General features: G+C 43.9%; 1 protein-coding gene across 2 annotated transcripts in view; it reads right to left on the bottom strand.

Annotated features, from left to right (window-relative positions):
- Positions 1-1,645: 1,645 nt before the first annotated feature.
- LOC133907950 (ABC transporter G family member 41-like) overlaps positions 1,646-19,231 on the bottom strand; it is a 29,934-nt gene continuing 12,348 nt past the window's right edge. The window contains exons 9-22 of one of the 2 annotated variants that reach the window (XM_062350083.1): positions 18,831-19,144; positions 18,304-18,464; positions 18,086-18,189; positions 17,622-17,775; positions 17,295-17,432; positions 17,130-17,203; positions 16,616-16,948; positions 16,208-16,498; positions 15,600-15,683; positions 15,215-15,348; positions 11,151-11,384; positions 10,877-11,048; positions 10,471-10,725; positions 1,646-2,311 (exon numbers count right to left, since the gene is read on the bottom strand). In XM_062350083.1, the coding sequence (XP_062206067.1) occupies positions 2,042-2,311; positions 10,471-10,725; positions 10,877-11,048; positions 11,151-11,384; positions 15,215-15,348; positions 15,600-15,683; positions 16,208-16,498; positions 16,616-16,948; positions 17,130-17,203; positions 17,295-17,432; positions 17,622-17,775; positions 18,086-18,189; positions 18,304-18,464; positions 18,831-19,144 (2,718 nt within the window). In that variant the 3' untranslated portion in view covers positions 1,646-2,041. Of the gene's footprint in view, positions 2,312-10,470; positions 10,726-10,854; positions 11,049-11,150; positions 11,385-15,214; positions 15,349-15,599; positions 15,684-16,207; positions 16,499-16,615; positions 16,949-17,129; positions 17,204-17,294; positions 17,433-17,621; positions 17,776-18,085; positions 18,190-18,303; positions 18,465-18,830; positions 19,145-19,231 lie in introns of both variants that reach the window. The other variant, XM_062350084.1, reaches the window with a different exon arrangement.

Here is a 19,231-nt window from a genome sequence, read left to right as displayed (position 1 = left end):
TGGCCAATGCTGAGGTAGGCAGCTTACATATTGATGACTAATTGTTAGGTCTGATACATGTTCATAATTTCTTCAATTCTTAAAATTGCAGCACTCAAGCTATCCACAGATCGACTCTTGCCTATTTAAATCAACACACTTGAAGAACAACTTATCGGGTTCATCAATGACCAAGTCGTCAGTCCAACCAGCGAGTACCATGAAATTGGCTACCCTCTCTCATTACCTTCATCCAATAAGAAAAGGTAGAGTTTAGACCCTTTGATTAGCATGAAATCTTAATGAAACTTGACATATTTGCGGTGTATATATACTATGACCCGACTTGATGTTTTATGACTGAAATTTATATGTGCTAGTGTATATATGATGTGATGAAACTTGATATCTTGTGAACTAAATTTATATGTATGTGTCTTTAAATATACTATTGGAGCAACAGATCATCTTGCCCCAGCAAGTATGGAGAGAGTTTATTCTAAGGAGGAGACTCAAGCTTGGAGACGAAGTTTGAGAGGAAGGAATACCATAAATGTATTGATAGTAAAAATATGGACTGAGCTAAGGGGAGTATCACAAGAAGACTTTGTGATTGTGCTCCTCCGTGCTGTGTTGAGCATGCTCTCTTTCTCAGATGACCATGACCCCTTATTTATAGGGTTATGCGTAGCTTAGCGTACAAGTTACCGCAATGTGCAAAATATCTAGGATCTTGCCAAGTTACATGACATTATCCTAGATTACTACCTTTTACCCTACATAGAAGATAAATATTTACCATTGTAACTATTGTGGTGCCTATACTTAGAGGGGTGAGCTGGTCGCTAATTACGGCGCCCACTAGCCTAGGTACTTAATACCGGTTACTTCCTTGCAGGCAAAGGATGACCGACGTTCCACTTCTGGCAGATCTTTCTTGAGGTCCGATGGCTTACCCCGTAGCCTTTGGGAAGCCTGCCTAAGCCTCGGAGACGGGGGCTCAGGGGGGAGGCATGGCTCCGGGAGATGGAGGCTTCGGGAGTCATGGCTCCGGGTGGTGGTTACTCTGAAACCCAGAAGTCAGAAAGCAGCCTTCGAGAGGCGTGGGCCTATGGGCATGGGCTAGCAGAACCAAGGGGTCATCGGGGCTCCTTAACAACGACCCCCAACATATACCTTACGCTATTGGTGGCAATGACCAAAATTTGAAAATGGGCACGGTATTAGTAGCAACCACCAAATTTTGAAAATAGCGGGAAACACCTATCATTGTTGGTTGGTAAAACAAACCGGTGCTGATACTCCACATATCAGTACCGGTTGGATCCACGAAATGATACTGATAATGATTTTCAATGCCAGTTCTATACCCGATACTGATAGTCAGTGACTATCAGTGTTGTGTAACCAGTGACGGTTCAAAATTGTCACTGATTACGATTTTGATCCGTCACTGATGACCGGATCTGTAATAGTATAGAGATTATTTATGCTAACCTAGGTGTTGAAAGAGGAGTTCGAATTTATTTGTGGTGATAAATTTGTGGTTCTTGTGTTTTGGTGCGCAAGTCAATATTGGATGTGACATTACAATCAACCCTGAGGGAGGGGTTGAGACTGTGAGAGCTTATTTCTGGGCAATCAAGATGCTAGGTGGATTCATGATAAATCATGCATAGGATCTACATCTGAACACTTAGCTCCATGATGCCACGTGTTAAATTATAGTTTGCAATCATGGTTTAACAAAAAAAAAAAAAGGTCACAGACAGCTTTTAGTTACAAAGACTTCTCCATCTCTGGTACAAAGGGTTATCCACTTCCAGGACAAAACAGGGAAACTAACTATAATGAAGAGAAAGGCGATATATGCTTTTCCAGGGAACTTCAAATGTTTTCTCAATTCCTTGTTCCAAACAATAACTAGTGATGTGGTAGTGCGGTATGCCATCGTATAATATATGCAAACAAACACTAGCTTTTTAATTGTTGTAAAAATATGCAAAAAGAAAAAATAATCTACACTACAAAAACAATGTTTTGCTTTCTTTTATTTATCATTTTATCTCCTTTGAAAGTTGAGCTTTGCGATACTATAACCGAAGATGGTGGCGAAGAGGATGGGGAAGGCTGCTAGAACTATGGCTGCAAGCGGTAGCAGCTCACGGCGGAAACCAAAGTACTCTCTCACAAATGCAGCAACGGACTTGGTCTCCCCGAATACCACAATGTTTTTGTTGTCCTCATATCCAAACTGGGTGGTGAAGAAGACGTTGAGTGTCCACGACATGGGGGAGGCGTAGTATAACCAAATCCACCATTTCGGTATTTGCTGCAATGTAAGCACCAACAAGCAAATATGCATCAGTTAGCATTTTTGTAGTATATATGCAAACAATATATAATACTTTAACACTACTATAGAAATGCACATATTTGATGGCCGATCCCACTTGCGAACCACCAGGAATTAATTAAACTTTTCTCAGATGGATCAAGACCTGGAACCGTCTGAAATAAGGTTTCTTGTACTCTGAGGCTGAGAACCGTCTATGATAAGTACTTATCCTAGACAGCTCCAAAATAAGAGCTGACTCTAATTTTGGAAGTATATGGGATAAATGTCCCTTCACTACCCTCGACACCCCGACCCCCCTGCTTTGTTTCAGAAAAAAGGAGGAGTATGGCAGCTGGCGGGTGTTGGAGGAGGTGGCTGGGATGTTTTCGACCAACTTGGGTCAAAGAAACTTCTATTATAGAGCCTTCTTCTTATTGACATTATGGGGTGACGATTTTGCACAATATGGGTGTATACTACTACAGAAAGGATCATTCTTATCCTTTTTCACTGCTGGTTCGGTAATAACCGATAATGATAAGGTATTACTACTGATTCATAAGTTGAACTAGCAGAACTAACATTGAGCTGTTAAGAACCGACAGTGATAGTCACTATCACTATCAGTTCTAGCTATAAACCGATAGTGAAGTAATATAAACCAGCAGTGATAAGGATTACCAGTGCCGGTTCATAAGCTCACCGGCAGATCAATGATTGAGCTGTTATGAATCGACAATGATACTGTCAGTATCACTGCCATTTTGTATTTCAAACTGTCAGTGTTAATCCTTATCACTATTGATTTGGAATATGAACTGATACTGATAATCCTTCTATAAATATCTCCTCCCTCACTTCACTCCCTATCTCACTTCACTCCACTTTTGTTGTCGCTACCCCTCAGGACTGTCATTTGTGTCGCCCCATCTCCCCATCTTCCTTGACTGTGGCCGTGCCACCCCATCAATCCCATCGCCCCATCTCCTAAGCCAATTGCTAACCTCGCGGCCATGGCGACCACAGCTGCGCCGCCCCGTCTCTCCATCTCCCAAGCCCATCACCGACCATGACCGCGCTGTCCCGTCTCCCATCACCCCATCTCCGCATCTCCCGAGCTCATCACCCTGTCTCATCATCTCCCAATCTTCCGATCTTGTCACCCCATCTCCCCATCTCTCAATCCCATCACTGATCGTGGCCGCCCCATCTCCCCTTCTCCGTCTATGTCCCCCCCCCCCCCCATCTAAACGAGTTGCAATAAGGTTAGTGTTCAAGATTATGGCAATAATATGTTTTCACCTCAAGATAATACAATCGTCTCAAGATAATTATGTTTTCACCTCAAGATAATACAATCGTCTCAAGATAATTATGTTTTCACCATTCGTTTAGATTTACTATTGTCACTCAAGTTTCACAGCTTTGGATAGCATAAGATGTAAAACAGATAGTGCGAGACTGCTCTACCAGGAGCTCTTCAACTATGGGGATTTGAGACTAGGTCCCCAAGCTGAAGAGCTCCTGGTACAGTAGTTGTGCGACATCCGTGTCTATTTGTCAATGAGATTTTCACCATTTACTTTAAAAATACTCTACCATGAATATTTTGGCATGGGGCTTTTTGTCTCAAGTTTGAGATCAAACTTAAGATAGATCCCCATGCTTTAATTATTCTTGGTAGAGTATTTTTGCACATGTGAATAGATTATCACTATCGGTTCAATGTACGAATAGACAGTGATAATTGGGTTATCACTACCGGTTCATTGCAGAAACCGACAGTGATAATCTATGATTATTATTATCGCTAATCCACTGCCGGTTCAATGCCCGTTTGGAACTGGCAATAACAGCCTACTCTGTAGTAGTGTAGGGCCGGCTAGATAGAGGCTTCTTTGTCTTTTAGTCAGAGTCCGTCTATCTTGAAAAGAAATTTTAGACAAGCTAGTATTCTGATATGGCGGGTTCTGGAGGGAGGCTTGAGTGGAGAGACTAGGATGGAGGAGGCTTGTGGATTAGAGCGGAGAGGATAGCGGAGGGGTAGAGGCGGCTGGCCGCTCTCAACACCGGGCGGCACCGAACTCGCCGTTCCGGCAAGAGACTCTGGCTAGACCAAACTTTAGGAGGAGTTTATTTCTTCTTGATCAAAACCTAATGACAATCTATTGCCTTTATAGAGCAGGCTTCTTATGAGATAAGGAAAGTTTAACAAATCTCTATCAAAAAGGAAACTAACTAATATATTCCTAACAAACAATATCTCCCCCCTCTTTATCCTTTCAAGCCGATTCCTAGCCACTTTGCTGCGCCTGGGAATTCCTATTTCGGCGCTGATATGTTCTACCAATAAAAGCATCGACAACATTTCCCCCCTCGCCCGAAAATAGCTCGTCCTCGAGCTGAAATGAGGGGTAAGCTGTCTTGAAATCATCCAAGAATTCCCAAGTTGCGTCCACTGGTTGAGTACCAGTCCATTGCACTAATATTTGCCACCATCCACGATTCAGTCTGGCCTTGGTCACCGCAGCAGGAGATGGTACCACCCGGCCATTAACAATGTCTGGAAGTGGTATGATAGAGTCTGGAGGAGTGCCGATGAAACGTTTCAAGAAGCTGACATGGAAGACATCATGTATGCGGGCTTTAACAGGAAGCTGAAGACGATAGGCCACTGAACCAATGCGCTCAATAATTTGAAATGGACCATAGTATCGAGGAGCTAACTTGTTGTTGGAGCCTGTTTTGAGGGATGTTGCTGGCCGATGCTGCAGACGAAGCCAAACGAAATCCCCAGTGGCGAACTCTAAGTCACGGCGAGATTTATCATGCTACTTCTTCATATAAGCACTGGCCTGGAGAAGTCGTTCATGAATATCATGAAGGAATTCATCACGATCGCGAAGCTGACGATCCAGAGCGGCCACACGAGCCGAGCCTGGCGCATAGGACAAAAGGACTGGAGGAGCCCGACCATACACCACTTGAAAGGGCGTTGTCTGCAATGAGGAATGGAATGAAGTGTTGTAGCAAAATTCCGCCCAAGGTAGCCACTGCAGCCAAGTGCGGGGTCGGTCACTGGCTAGGAATCGAAGGTACATGGCGATAGTGCGGTTGACCACCTCCGATTGTCCATCAGACTGAGGATGAAAGGCCGAACTGCGATGGAGTTTTGTTCCAGTGAAGTGAAAGAGTTCCTCCCAAAAATTACTGGTGAAAACGGGATCTCGATCACTTACAATTGAACAAGGAATGCCGTGTAATTTGACTATATTGTCATAGAATGCACGGGCAACTGAGCTTGCTGTATAGGGGTGAGATAATGCAATGAAGTGTGCATATTTTGAAAACCGATCAACCACTGTTAAAACCACAGTCTTGCCGCCCACCTTGGGAAAGCCTTCAATGAAATCGATGGCAATATCTTCCCATACCGACGATGGAACTTGCAGGGGCTGTAATAACCCGGTCGGATGAAGATGTTCGGTCTTGTTACGCTGACAGACGGAGCAACCCTGCACAAACTCCTTGACTCGTTGGCGGGTATGAGTATTGTAGAATGTCGAGCGAAGGCGATGAAGGGTCTTCTCAATGCCCTCATGGCCCGAATCATGGGCGTCAGCCAGAAGTTGGGGCCATAGTGGTGAAGCATCAGGAACAAACACCCGGCCTTTGTACAGAAGTAGGCCATCGACTTCTTTCCAGTTTTCATCGGCTTCTGGTGAGGATAACTGTGCCCGAATGCTACGTGCTTGCTGATCTTCAGTGAGTTCGGCACGCAGAGCTTCATAGACCGAGAACACCGGAAAGGATATAGCAGATAAGGAAACGTCATCCTCATGGCACCGAGAGAGTGCGTCCGCAACTGTGTTGAGACGTCCTGGGCGGTATTCCACTGCATAGTCATATCCGAAGAGTTTGCTCACCCAAGTATGCTGGGGAATTGTCGACAGTCGTTGATCCAGAAGGAACTTAAGGCTGTAATGATCTGTTCGGACCAAGAAGTGACGACCCCAAAGATAAGGTCGCCAATGGTGCACTGCCTTAACCAATCCAATGAGTTCACGCTCATATGCTGCGAGTTTTGCGTGATGGCGGGGCACAGCACGGCTGAAAAATGCGATTGGACCGGATCCTTGGTGTAGGACTACGCCAAACCCAGTGCCCGATGCGTCGCAATCAACGATGAACACATTGGTGAAGTCCGGCAGTTGAAGAACGGGTGCCGATGTGAGGGCTTTCTTGAGGGAGATGAAGGCGTCGTCGGCCTTGGTACCCCAGGAAAACGACTCCTTTTTGAGAAGAGCCGTGAGTGGCGCCGCAATAGCGCCGTAGCCCGAAATAAACTTGCGGTAGTATCCGGTGAGGCCGAGAAAGCCTCGTAGTGCCCGGACGGATCGTGGGCGCGGCCATGCCTCGACTGCCTCAATCTTGGAAGGATCCATGGCAACGCCCTGGCCAGAGACTATATGGCCAAGGTACGCTACTGTTGTTTCGCCGAAGAAGCACTTGGAACGCTTGAGTGCAAGATGATGTGCACGAATGGCTTCAAAGATAAGCTTGACATGTTGGAGATGTTCGGCCCACAATGAACTATAAATCAAAATATCATCGAAAAAGACGAGAACAAATTTTCGTAAGTATTGTTGCAGGATGTCGTTCATGAGAGCTTGAAAAGTAGCGGGCGCATTAGTCAAACCGAATGACATCACCAAGAATTTGAAGTGGCCACGATGCGTGTAGAATGCCGTCTTCTTGATGTCAGCTGGGTGCATTAATACTTGATGATACCCACTGCGTAGATCCAGCTTGGTGAAGAATCGAGCCATCTTAAGTTCATCAAAGAGCTCATCCGCCACCGGCATCGAAAATTTATCTTTGATGGTTTTGGCGTTGAGAACACGGTAGTTGACGCAGAAACGCCAGGTACCATCATGCTTCTTGACGAGGAGGACCGGGGAGGAAAATGCTGAGGTGCTGTGCCGGATAATGCCTTGATCCAGCATGTTGGCACATTGTCGTTCAATCTCATCCTTGAGCAGCTGTGGGTAGCGATATGGTCGTACTGCGACAGGAGTTGTTCCCGGCAACAGATGTATGCGGTGATCATGACGCTGTGGCAGTGGAAGGCCCCGGGGTTCTTCGAAAATGTCGATGAAGTCGGCCAGCAAGTCATCTAGAAGCGCGTGGTCTATGGTGACCATGCACAGAGCGGGCATCGGCTGGGCTGCGCCAATTCCATACCAACACACCGAATGATCAGCGCACCAAAATGTCATCGACAGAGCCTCAAAATCCCAAAGGATGGGCCCCAAGGTGCGTAACCAGTGCACCCCCAAGACCACATCAAATCCGCCCAACGGAATTATATAGAGAGTGATGTTGAAAACTTCATTGTCGATGAGTATCGATTGTCGTTCACAAATGCCCATCACCGGAACACATTCACCATTGGCGACCGAGACATGTAGACCTGGCCGAGGGGTGACCGGAAGGTGTAGCTGCTGCGCCATAGCTTCGTTGATAAAGGAGTGAGTGGAACCGCTGTCCACCAGCGCCGTTAGGGAGTGCTCGGCGATGTGGAGCCGAAGACGCATGGTGTGCGCAGCGCGGATGCCGGTCAAGGCCATCAGGGAGATTGCCAACTGATCTTCCGTGTCATCATTGTCGTCCTCTAATTCGAGCAGGAAAACTCCTTTAATGGAGCACTTCCCGATGTGCTCCTTTGAAAACTTTTCCGGGCAGTTGAAGCAGAGTCCCTTGAGGCGACGATCGGCCATCTCTTCGGCGGACAAACGGCGAAACTGCGATCGTGGAGCGGCTTGCTGGGCGCCGCCAGGAACGATCAGTTTAGGTGCCGCCGAAGTCGAGGGAACCGATGTTGGCGAAGACAATGGGGCTAAAGAGGAAGACCCAGCACCAGGCTTAGCTGCCGCACGAAAGTAAGTCGTCGAGCGTACGGGGGGTGGCTTGGAATCCCCATCAGTATCGCCGAGACGCTTCTCATAAGCCCGGGCCAGGCTCATGGCGGTTTGGAGGTTGGTTGGTCCTTGTAGTTCGACATCAGTACGGAGAGGCGCGCCGAGACCAGCGGTGAACAAGTTGACCTGGTGTGTCGGCGTAAGGTTGTCGCAACGGCAAAGAAGTGCCAAGAATTGGGGTTGATAATCTTCGACCGTCCCGGTGCAACGCAAGTCCTTCAGTTCGCCGAGGATATTAGCCCGGATGGGAGGTCCGAAGCGAAGGTTGACAAATTCGACGAACCGAGCCCAAGACAGTACGCCATAATCCCGTTCCAACTGATAATACCATTGGGCGGCGACTCCGTGGAGATTGAAGGAAGCCAACCAAACTTTTTCTTCTTCCATGGTGTGCTGGCCGCGGAAAAACTGCTCGCATTTGTTGAGCCATGGAAGAGGATCATCCTCGCCATCATACGAGGGGAAATTGAGCTTGTGATGACGAATGACACCCCGAGGAGTCTCAATGGGATCAATGGCACGGTAATGGCCGGGACCGTCGCCAGAGAGACGACCGGCCAAAGATGCGTCAAGGCGAGAGTTGCTCGTGGTGTCGTCGCGCAGTTTCTCTGTGCGCGCGATACGTTGATCATGGTGATCCAAACGCGTCTTGATGGAGTCCATCTCAGCGAGAACGCGCTCGAGCATGGAGGCCAAGTTGTTGGTGTGCGGGGATGATCGTCGGAACTGGCCATGGAGGGACCAGAGGGCGGGGGTGGGGAGGATGGCGGAAGCGGGCTGCCAACAAGCGACAGAGAAGGTGCTTTCTCTGGTACCAGATTGATATGGCGGGTTCTGGAGGGAGGCTTGAGTGGAGAGACTAGGATGGAGGAGGCTTGTGGATTAGAGCGGAGAGGATAGCGGAGGGGTAGAGGCGGCTGGCCGCTCTCAACACCGGGCGGCACCGAACTCGCCGTTCCGGCAAGAGACTCTGGCTAGACCAAACTTTAGGAGGAGTTTATTTCTTCTTGATCAAAACCTAATGACAATCTATTGCCTTTATAGAGCAGGCTTCTTATGAGATAAGGAAAGTTTAACAAATCTCTATCAAAAAGGAAACTAACTAATATATTCCTAACAAACAATATCTCCTCCCTCTTTATCCTTTCAAGCCGATTCCTAGCCACTTTGCTGCGCCTGGGAATTCCTATTTCGGCGCTGATATGTTCTACCAATAAAAGCGTCGACAACAATTCTAACTATAAGTTAGGAAGGTTTGGATTTGATAAGTTAGGAAAGTCTAGATTATATCTGTTAGGACTCGGCGAGTAAATGAAAGTCTTGATTCTCGTGTTCAAGTCAAGGGCGCATGTTCTTCCTTGCTGCTCCCATGTGCACCGGCTACCTCCTGTCTGTTTCACAACACCAACTCTCTCCTCCATTGCCATGTCAGGGGTCCAAGTGCCATGGTTAAGGCTCTACCCATGTCCTCCTATTATCCACAACAACACCCTGGCACCTTCCGAGAAGCTATCCTCACGTCGTTTGTAAGTAGGGAGTAGCGGGGGATGTCATGAAGGCGTGATAGTACATGATGAAAAGCCACACGTCAAACCTCTCCTACCACTTCTAACTTAGTCTCTATAGCACGCTCTATTATCTCACTGGTGTCATCCTTGGCAAGCTCCTCGTCCACATCAAGCGCCAGGATACAGTAAAAGGCTATTGTAGGGAGGCCATGCCCTTGAGCACGCAACATGGCTCGGGTGAGCCGTTCAGAGGCTTCTTCTCGTCAAGTCAGAGTTTTCATCCTCCCCAGCTCCGCTCTGAGCCGATGCACCTCCTGGCGGCTGCACACCACTGCCCCGCCCCACCACCCCCACCCCCCTCTCACAGACACACCATTGCCGCGCCATGGGTTCCAAGCCCCATGCTCAAGTCCCCAAGGCACGCCCCCTTCATCCCATGGCTATATAACCTTCACCCAATCATCCTTCTACCCTCCAAAGCCTTGCCCACACCAATTTGGCACTCAGTTGGAGTGCTTTTGTGGATTTTCCACTCCATTGTTTTACTGACATATAGTCCTAGAATACAAATGTCAATGATATATTGAGCGGAAATTTCTCAAACGTCAATGACTGGAATGGAGAAGAGTATGCAACCACGAGGGATTTGCTTTGATGGACTTACTGGAGCAGGGACGATGAAGCCAGACATGAGGTTTTGAATGGTGTAGAACATGGATGCAAATATGGGTGCCAGTTGGATATTTGGCGTGAGTGACACCATCATCATTCCAAGGTAGAGGAAATAGAGCAGCGTGCAGAACATGGTGTACAAGAACCAAAAAACCTTTGTTGCTGTCCACGCATATCCTATCATTGGATATGCGATGAACATGAACAGCACTACCTGCACAAGTACATAAGGAATCTCCATAGCAACCTACGTGAGAAAAAAAGGGAAAAAAATAAAGTCAAAGTCGGCAAATATTAGTATGCAAAATGTATGAACTGTACCTAAACGGTGTTGTGATCTCTGAAACTAGTTTGTTAGACTTTCTTTGTTAGTAACCTGTACTGAGTTTATGATTGACCTGTGCAAAGGAGTAGGCCCAAGGAGAGTACATTCCTGCAGACATTTCTCGGTACACCACAGAACGCTCGATGGAGACGAATGGCATGACCAATTGGCAGTTGTTGATGCCAGCGAAAAGAGTGGTGCCAAACATGCACCCTAATATGGTGAATAAATCCTGCTGGTCATTTCTATCCACAAACAAATCAATAATCAGAAAACGTGTACGAATTACGAAAATATAATTAAGATATATGGCTTGACATGATGCTCAAAGTGTTTAGTATACAAACATGTCGTTTATGTTGCCTTGCTGCCAGTATAATGCTCCAAAAGCAATGCAGGAGACCGTTATGAACACAATTCGCACCAGGTTGTAGGAAGGGGTTCTCCAATACGACAAATACTGCTTCCAGAGGCAAGCTTTTAATTGCACCAAAAACTTCTGCGGGAACCGTGTTGGGAAATGTAGATTGCTCGTACCAGGAGGTGGAATGCTCAAGCGCTTTACAAGTGTTTCCTTATCTCTTCAATCACAACCAATAAACTATTATTAGTACCGTCCATGATAAATAAACCGATAATGTAAATACTTGTATAAAAATAGGAAACCTGGACTGTCCACTGCTTATCGTAGAAAGAACACAAGATCTAGACAGGTTTGAACTTTACGGAGGATAATGACCCTATGTCCTCGTGTAGCTTTTACCTTGTGTCTAGAGCTATTTCTAATACTACTCGGCAAGTTCTGGTTCCTAGAACGTGGCTGCTAGATTGAAGATCTGATCAGAACAGACGAGTGCAGGTATTTGCTTCTTGATATGAGATGACTTGTCTTGAGGGGTACCCCTCTCTGCATAATATACTAAGGAGGAGGGTAGTCGTGTCCTAGTGTAACATCTTAAATTTTTTAACTTTTGAAATAGTTTAAAATTTTGCTAGAAATAAATAGGAGTCGTAAATTTTGTTCAATTTAGAAAGAAATTAATATCTAAATTTAATCTATCATAGGTTATATTTATGTTTAATGCATTTATGTCACAGTAGTTGCAATAGGTTTTATGTGTGGAAAAGTGTTTGCAAAAAATCGCTAGAAGGCACTCGTTTAAAACCTCTTTTGAAAATAGTTAAAAAAGAAAAAGAAAAGCAATTTCATATTTGCTAAAATCCTTCCCGGCCTATTCTCACCCTAAAGCTGGCCCAAACTCATCTTTTTCCCTCCCGATCCGCCCTCCCCCTCCCTCTCCTGCTTGGGCCTCGGCCCAGCCATTGCCCCCGCCCTCCCTCCCTCTCCCGCTCACTGGGCCAAGCCGTCTGGCGAAGCCTGCCTCTTCCGTGCGTAGTTGTCGCCTCCCACCAACACGCGGGCCTCGCGCAACTCTAGCCGAGATGCCGCGTCGAGCTGCCGCACCTGAGCTGGCTCCCCTTCTTTAAGCCCACCCCCCCACTAGCTCAATCCCCTCTACCGCGTATTCTGTGCCTCCCCGCGCCCTCTCCCCTCCCCAAAACGGCTGAAATTGTGGCTTTAAGCCCCTTTAAGAATCCCCTCCCATTTCCCCCCTCTTCATTCCTCTCTATTACTCAGGTTAGTGTGGCAACCGATGGCATTATGGCCATAAGCGCCACCAGCCTTTTCTCTCCATTGCCTAGCCGCTCTGCTTCATCTCTCACCCATATAAGCCACAATACACCTTTACAACGAGGTTCCACACATTTTCCACCCGCTCACGCCCCTTTTCTCGCTCAGATTTGCCATCGGCGCCGTCTTCTTCCCCGTCTCCCATGAGATTATGTCGTTGCGCCTTTCTACACAGTTGTGCCGTCTCTAGCCGATTTGACCCTCTCTCTGGCTCTCCAAATTCCCTCGGAGCCAAAATACATGGCTTGTCATCAGCGTTCGGCTGCTGGATTAGGTCCACAACGCTGCCATCTTCACTGTCGCACGGACGTCTCGACCTCGCTCCAGCCCTAATTTTGCTTGGGGTGAGTCTGCCGCGCGCTCCTCTCCATTTTCTGCCACTCGTCGGTGAAGCCCGGCCGCCAGAGCACCATTCCAGCCACTCTTCGGCTGCCTCACCACCGTGCTCAGCCTGTCAACACCTTTGTTCCATGGTGGACTAGTGGACCGAGCTCCTTCCCTTGGTTCACAACGCATGGACCCTACCTATCTCCTTTTCCCCCTTTTCAACATAAAAACATTTCATATTTGTTTTATGACATCAGCATGCGCAATAAAAAAGATTTTAAGTATAAAAATAATTAGTTTAATCTCTAAAATTAAGTAAAAATTGCAAAAAAAAAAAGCCTCAAGAACTTCAAGTGCATACATCTTTTTGCTCGTAGCTCCGATTTGGACGATTTTCGCCCTCAAATTCTTGTAGCGATGTGTAGAATCTTTTTATAGGGGTTTACCAAGTTTTAGTATTGTTTGGTGTACTGTTCTTAGTATTTTCTTTTGTGTGCTTTTCCAGTGTGCCATTTAGGAGGTGAATAATTCTTGAACCTGCAAGATCAAGCTTTTGAAGACTTTGAGCAACCCTCAGCTGAAGGTAAGTGTCCTTGAACATCTTGCTCCTACTTTTAGGGTTTATATGTAGTTGTTTATCCTTCTTTGCATATTTGTCTAAATTGGATGCCAATGATTAGGGTTTTCTAGATTTTGTATGATCATCCTTGTCGCCGTTATTTGAGTCATGGGAAATCAAGGGTAGATATGCTAGTTACTATCATGATTAGGGGTAAACGTTAAACTTGACTAATGATTATGCAACATGAACCGGGTATGGTAATTGTGTAGCAACATGGTATAGAAATCCTAACAGGATGGATGGGTGATGATGGTGCAGGAATGCACGTGTGCAAGGAATACACGGTTGGTTTGTGGTTGTTCCTATGTGGGATCCTAAGGACCAGTTCTTGAACATGTAACCAAGTTAACCGCACATCCATGAGGCTTATATGATTACGGCCTGACCAACTAATTAGTCGCCTCTCTGATTCTGTGGGCACTATTGGACGGTTGAGTGGCACAAGAGAGGGGGCTCCTGCAGTAATGGAATCATTGTTAGCAGTGAAACCTTAGTGGGTGCCTACAAGTCGGCATGAGCTTTGTAAAGGCCTTGTAGTGAGACCCCGATTCCACACCCCGGAAGTGTGAAGCAACATGAGAATCATGACTCATAAGAAAAGTTGTGCAAACTCTGCAGAGTATAAAACTGATCGATCAGCAATGCTCACGGTCAAGAGCGGGCTTAGATTTCTTCTTGATTAGTTGGGATCAGGGTTTTAGTATGGTTAATTGGGTAGCTAGGTAATGGAATTATATGGTGAGTCTAGGTAGTCGGATGAGATCCGATGAGCCATTCTTTTTGCTTAAGTGGTGTCTTCACACTTAGTAAATAGGGTGTCAGTTGTTGGAGTCATAGGTTAAGGGTGCTTAGTGTAGTTAACCAGTGTCTAACTTTTTTCTTGATTTAAGTTTCATATCATGCTTTCCTACACTTGTAGAGTACATTATATACTCACACTCAGTGCCCTCTTTCTCGCATTCTACTGCTGTTCAGAAGTCATCAATGAAGCTGCAATCTTCGATAGAGATGACTTCAACCCGGAGCTCCTTTTCTAAACTGGTGTTCCCCTAGTTGACGCTTATGGAAGATGGAAGCCCCTCTGACGCTAGAGTTTATCTTTTCCACTATGTTTTTCTTCTAGACTCTTGGGTCCTTTTGTAATAAGTTATGACGTTATTGTAATGATGATACAATGACGATACACTGATGATGTAACGTATGTATGAAACTTTATCCTGGCATGCATGTGTTATACCTGGTTTTGTTCCTTTAAAACTGGGTGTTACATTTAGTAGGAATCTTGATATCCAACTAGGATTGTATCCTTTTGGGATATCCAAATGATTCCTTCCTTATATGAGGATTCTTTCCAAGTGAAGTTTGATATATATTACTTGGAGGACAAGAACTTGCCTTATATATGTCTCATGGAGGCTTCTGGAACCATACCTATAGGTCTTAGACACGTGTACCATGGGTATTTATAGAATATATCACATTTCTAGTAATATCTGAATTATTAATTATTTATTTCTCATCAAGTACTAGTGTTTTGAAAATTTATTTTTTAACAAACAAAAGATAATATGTGGTTAAGTGTGGTCCTAGTCAAAAGCCATGCATGTTCTTTTTTTCTTAAGTATTGTGGGAGAAAATCACCAAATCTAATTTGATGTGGTGTGTTTCATTGTGTTATGGTGATATTAATAAATAAGTTTGTTTGGGACATTGACATAGCATGTTGCATAATATCCCATAGTTAACTCTAACGATTTTCTAAAGCTTACTTGCACATTGATGAGTCCCTGAAAAGTTGTGTGAAATTGACTCCCAATTGAGCTTCCATATGTGTGGAAGTAACTTCTAGCATCCATGTTGATGGGTTATAGTTATCCTTGATCCTCGGTACACCAGGTATTGCCTGAGAAGAAACAGAGGGAATCATTTCACCAGTGACGGTGGATTATTAATTAAAACAGACTTCAGTTTTGATTTATATATTATGTGGCCTTTATGTGTTGTGTACATTGGAAATCAACAGGAAAAGTAGTAAAAACAACACTTTTGTATTCCTTCTTGAAAATATATAGAAAAAAACAACGAAGGCCATATTTGTTTATGTGAGTTTACTGCAAAAAATAGGTAAATCAAAATTTAAGCTTTTACTGTTACCTGGAAATAATTGATAAGCTTACACGAATGGTGTCCAAGCGGCCCTGCATAGATCAACTCTCCACCCCTTTTCATCAGCATCAGCTAAATATGAATATACAAGCTAATTAGTAATATATGGTACACCATTATTACACGAAATATTATGTGAACGAACTGGAGATCAATAGCGCGCATGCAGAATATTGCCTATCTTTCTTTGAAAAAATTGAACACTTAGCATGTCAAACACTTCGACCATGAAAAAGGTTAAAAAAAGGTTATGCATTGATTTTAGTTCGGAGTTCTTCATGTAGCCAGCTAGTATGGTTGGATAATTTTTAATTCTATTAAACTAAACTGTATGGAGTTCTATCTGAGCTTCATGAATTTTTATGCGAGCCCCTAGTGCTTCGTACTAGTCGAGGCTATATGAATAGTAAGTACCTCACCCCCTGTAATTTATATTATTCCAGGAAGGTGAGATAATGCTTAGTAGTTTCACAGGAAGTTGCAAAACTCACCTGGTACATGTTTTGATATGAGAAAAACTGGTTTTTGTAATCCTTCTTCAACATAATGACCTCATAGAATATTTGAGAAGGGAGGGGTGCATAAATAGTACGTACCTCATCAAATGCCTCAAATATTTCAATACTTGGTTGGTGAATGGTGCAGACAACTGTTCGACCTGTGTCTGCAACATTTTTCACTGCACGCATGACAATAGCAGCTGCCCTTGCATCCAAGCCTGATGTTGGCTCATCCATGAATATAATTGAAGGGTTCGACACAAGCTCAACTGCAATTGTGAGTCGCTTCCTCTGCTCCGTAGATAGCCCATTTACCCCTGGTATTCCAACCAAAGTATCTCTTATTTCATCCAACTCAACAGTTTCGAGGACTTGGTTGACAAATTCCTGTAAGGTAAAACAATAGGAGTTAGCTCGTAGTTCTGTTTTATTTTGTGCCAGCACCTATGGTAAAATTTTAGAAATGAAAATAATGTATTTCACTTGTGGACAATCCTAACTCACATTTCTCGTTTTTGAGTCAATTTCTGTTGGAAGGCGCAACCAGGCTGAATAGGCAACAGACTCGCCCACTGTGATATGTGGGGAGTGAACATCATTTTGTTCACAGTAGCCTGATATCCTAGCAAAAGTTTGTTGACTTTTAGGATAACCTCCTATTCTTATATCTCCTTCAATAACTCCACCAGTTTTCCTCCCTGCAAGAACATCAAGCAGGGTTGTTTTCCCTGCTCCAGTAACCCCCATGAGCGCTGAGAGGACCCCAGGCTGGAAGGCTCCTGTAATGTTATGTAGTAATTGTAGTTTTCTTTCCATGTAACCTTTCTCCCTCATTTCCTGCAAAAAAACTTTTTATTGGTTTATATGTTCCTGCAAAATGTTTACTTGTAACTAGTATATTTCTCTATTTTTTTAACTAGTTTGTTGACAAGCACAAGTATATGCCCATGTGTTAATTTATCGAGCATAGCTTTCTTTCCCTATTAAATGTCTTGACTCTTGAGAGTATGATAGTTACCGCTGGTGTGTCCACATAGTAGTTCACATTCTGAAATGATATTGTAAGCATCATGAAAGGTAATACCATCCTCCCTGCATAAGATTTGATTATTTAAAAGTGACCCTTTCCATTTTATTGACACTATGAGTAGTATTTAGTCTCAGAGTGTAGAAATCAACTAACCAGTATTGTTTGCAGTCAAAGAAGCTTTTGGTCCTAACTTATGCATCAAATTCTCTGTATCCTTGTTCTTATCTTGGTCCCGTCCATTCAATATGGTAAGTTTATCACGGGAGCTAATAACTCGAGAAGTTCCAGGAGCTGAGGGTTAGGTACACGGGAGGTTAGAACAACACATGCTTGTAATTGGAACTATTTTACTACATTTTGAATGTTTATCTTTTATCATAATATGCTTTTGTTGAGTTTACAATCATGTAGTGCAGTTGCACCTGAATGTAAAGTATCTCAGTTTTTTAATTAAAAAATATTAAGCTAGATTGCACTTACCCTTTTTGGTAGTCAAGCCAATGGCAAAACCTATATTGAACAGCAAAATAAACCCAATCAATGCTCCAATTGAAAGCCAATAGAAGTAGCTGGAGAAGTCTAGCCCTCGATCCATTAATATTCTCCTTCCAAGTGTCACACCAGACACTGTAATCTATGAACAAATAAAAATTAGTTTCGTGTGGAGGTGCCATAATTGATTTTTACATATTTTTATATATATTGGAAATGTGATGCAAGTTATCCTTTAAGATGGAAAATTTTTGCACCTTTTTGGATATGGCCATTAAGAATTAGGTGTTTAGTTCTAGTAACAAGATAATAAATTGAAGTAATATTGACAAAACCACAATATAGCAAGAACGACAGGCTTCGTGGTTGCATGCAAAAGGCCAAGAGATTAGTATTTAGTTATGCAGTGCTTATTTTTATAACTAGTACAAATTTTCTATGTCAAATTGTACCTTTTGCCATCTTGGTGCCAAGAACTCATTTCCAGTTAAGCCTATCTCAGCGTACGACAATGGTGAGAACCAAAATCCCCATTTGAGCCAATTAGGCATGGATGCTTTAGCAATACGATAAAAAAAGTGTTAGTGATGTTATCTAATAGTTTAGTAAACATAATTATGTACTAAGATAGGGACAATCACTTGCTAGAAATATATAAACAAGAGCTTACGGCGAGGAATGATGAAACCTCCAAAAAGAAGGATGACTAGAAATGACATTGTACCGCCCACTGAACCAGCCGTCATTGTTTGGCAGTATGAGGCAACACATCGAAACAATGACAACGCTCCAATGTGTATTAGAAAGAGGATGAGGAGCTGACAAAAGAATCTGCACGCACGAGCAACACTTCTTAAAACAATGTAGTTATACGTTGAAAACATATAGGATTTACATATAACACGAAACCACAAGATAGAGTTAAATAAGGCCCTAAAGGGAACCGATGTTTAACTTCAGTAGACCAAATAACTGCAAAAATAGTTAAAGAATCCACATATATGCATTGTTTTTTGCTATTATGCAGAAAAGGGGCATATACATGAAACACATAGTTGGCCTCTTTAAGTTAGCTAAGATTATACACACACAGGCATCGCATTGCTACAAAAGTTGACAACAGAAAATACCACGTGATTCAGTAAGTTATTCCTACTTATTCGCTACATAGGATCCACAGAAAAATTGTATTTCTACCTGGATGCCTCTGGAGTATACCCAATAAGGAAGTATGATATTGATGACCAGGCTATTGACTCAACTAAAGAGATTGGAACCTTTAGGACAAAGGCTGGTATTGAATATGCCCATGCAGGGTAGAAGTAATAGTCCCTTTGTTTGTAAAAGACTGGGAGTCTACTAACTACCATCGACAGCTCAGGAAACCCATTCACCATCAGCAGAAGGAGTGCACAGAAGAGGGAACCCATATAATTGTTAGCATGAACTCTGTCAACACTCATATGTGTGCGTAGAAATATCGTCCCAGTAATAACGGCAAGGAGTCCAAGCTGCAGTAAACATGTAAGCACTATGTTAGTTTCTGGTGGTCAAATTGAGAAAAATGTAAAATCATACTATTTGTTTATTTAAATTGT

The sequence above is a fragment of the Phragmites australis genome, chromosome 24 (genome assembly GCF_958298935.1).
Source record: "Phragmites australis chromosome 24, lpPhrAust1.1, whole genome shotgun sequence".
NCBI classification, from domain to species: domain Eukaryota; kingdom Viridiplantae; phylum Streptophyta; class Magnoliopsida; order Poales; family Poaceae; genus Phragmites; species Phragmites australis.
The sequence above is the reverse complement of the archived record's forward strand: the minus strand, read 5'-3'. Positions and strand labels throughout refer to the sequence as shown.